Genomic DNA, 1,720 nt, shown 5'->3' with positions numbered 1-1,720 from the left:
TTTTTAAGGGAAAAATCACCAACACTATGAGCCACAAGGGAACGTCCGACTCCGACCACGCAGATAGCTCGACTCGTCTCCTGACGGACCAAAACCCCGATTCCGAGCCCACTCCACGCAGTGAGGTGGGTGACGAATCATGACTCCGCGCGGAGACGTGGCGCCGTACGTCTGGAGAACTTTTGCGTGTGAAGCTTGCAAGGATATCACTGAGATGGTTGCTTTTTTGGCCCTACCTGCGATGGCAGTTCCTACATTAACCGTCACAGGTTTGGCTGCAGGTGGCGCGGTCGTAGCTGTCGTGGCAGCACCCTTCGCACTTGCGGGTCTGGGCTTCACCGCAGGCGGTGTCACAGCTGGCTCGGCAGCTGCTGCCGCGCAGTCCGCGCTTTACGGAGGCGCCACTACCGGTGCCTTCTCTGCACTCCAAAGCGCCGGCGTCCTCGGACTCGGCACCGTGGGTACGTCTGTCGCCGCTGGCACCGGGGCAGTTTTGAGTATGCTGCACGAATCGAACCCAACCGAACCGGGTCCATCACACACCCCCACACACGCTGTTCCTGCAGGCGGCCTGGCGGGAGTCGCGGCGGGGCTCGCTGCTTTGTAAGAATCGAGAGAGAACGGAGACAGAAGGCACAGCCGCTTTTCTGCTGATCTTTGTCTATGAAAGCAGAAGCAGGGGAACCACCGTTCTCGTTTCGTAGTACAGTTATCTGGTATACTTCTGAAGTCCAGTTCTGTGAGCTCGATGACTGATCGAGCTCACAGGATTGTACCCCAGACAGTGTGGTTTGAAATTATGCGATTTTTGGGCATAGAACATTCTGGAGTTACACAACCCTGAAAAAGAAGGTCGCAGCGTGATCATGACCTGACAGGTAGGTGGCTGTTCAATTCCCGTTCACGGCCGCCACCAACGCGACTCACATCTCTGTACCTGTGTGCCCGTGGCCGCTGTGTGCCCGTGGCCGCTGTGTGCCCGTGGGCGCTCTATTGAAGACAGCATTCCTGTGTCTGCCTCGGTGCAATGACCCGGTACAGTACAGTGACGCAGCGACGAATGATGTCCCAGGGTGGAGACGTCCCGGTGCACGTGGAAACACGTGATTAGTGAGTCATCTGCCATGTTTTCTGTATTAGGCGTCGTGGCTATGGCCGTAGGTGGCGCCGTCCTGGGTGCCATCGTAGCACCATTCGCGCTCGCGGGTGCAGGATTCACGGGGGCGGGCGTCGCAGCTGGCTCGGCAGCTGCTGCCGCGCAGTCCGCGCTTTACGGAGGCGCCACCACCGGTGCCTTCTCTGCACTCCAAAGCGCCGGAGTCCTCGGACTCGGCACCGTGGGCACTTCTGTCGCCGCAACCGCTGGCGCAGCATTGAGTAAGCTCGGCCAATCATACCGAATCGCGGGCTGGACGGACGCAGCCGGACACAGGAACGCACATACATGGCTCGGCGGGCGTGGCTCAATACACACTTGCTGTTCCTGCAGGTGGCCTGGCCGGGGCCGCGTTGTCCAGTCTGTAACAACCAAGAGCAGAAGAGGCAGCCGTGCCTGCGACTCGAACCGCGTGCCTGGTGGTAAAAAGTCGAACGAGAGTTTGGAGAGGTGGTGACGCCGTCCTGCTTCCCCCACGCCGCTCTTTGTTCCGATAGCATAGTTCCAATAGTTTATTTTCGACAATGTAATTCTGGCAATGTAATTCTGGCAATGTAATTCTGA

The 1,720-nt window shown here is 58.4% G+C and overlaps 1 protein-coding gene across 1 annotated transcript; it reads left to right on the top strand.

The window, feature by feature from the left end:
• Window positions 1-139: 139 nt before the first annotated feature.
• GNI_182430 (interferon-induced 6-16 family protein) lies at window positions 140-607 on the top strand (the record flags this gene model as incomplete). The annotated part of the gene is made up of 1 exon (XM_011135230.1): window positions 140-607. The coding sequence occupies one exon, from the start codon at window positions 140-142 to the stop codon at window positions 605-607; it is 468 nt and encodes a 155-aa protein (XP_011133532.1).
• Window positions 608-1,720: the final 1,113 nt, after the last annotated feature.

This window comes from Gregarina niphandrodes (genome assembly GCF_000223845.1).
Source record: "Gregarina niphandrodes unplaced genomic scaffold scaffold00070, whole genome shotgun sequence".
NCBI classification, from domain to species: Eukaryota; Apicomplexa; class Conoidasida; order Eugregarinorida; family Gregarinidae; genus Gregarina; species Gregarina niphandrodes.
The sequence above is the reverse complement of the archived record's forward strand: the minus strand, read 5'-3'. Positions and strand labels throughout refer to the sequence as shown.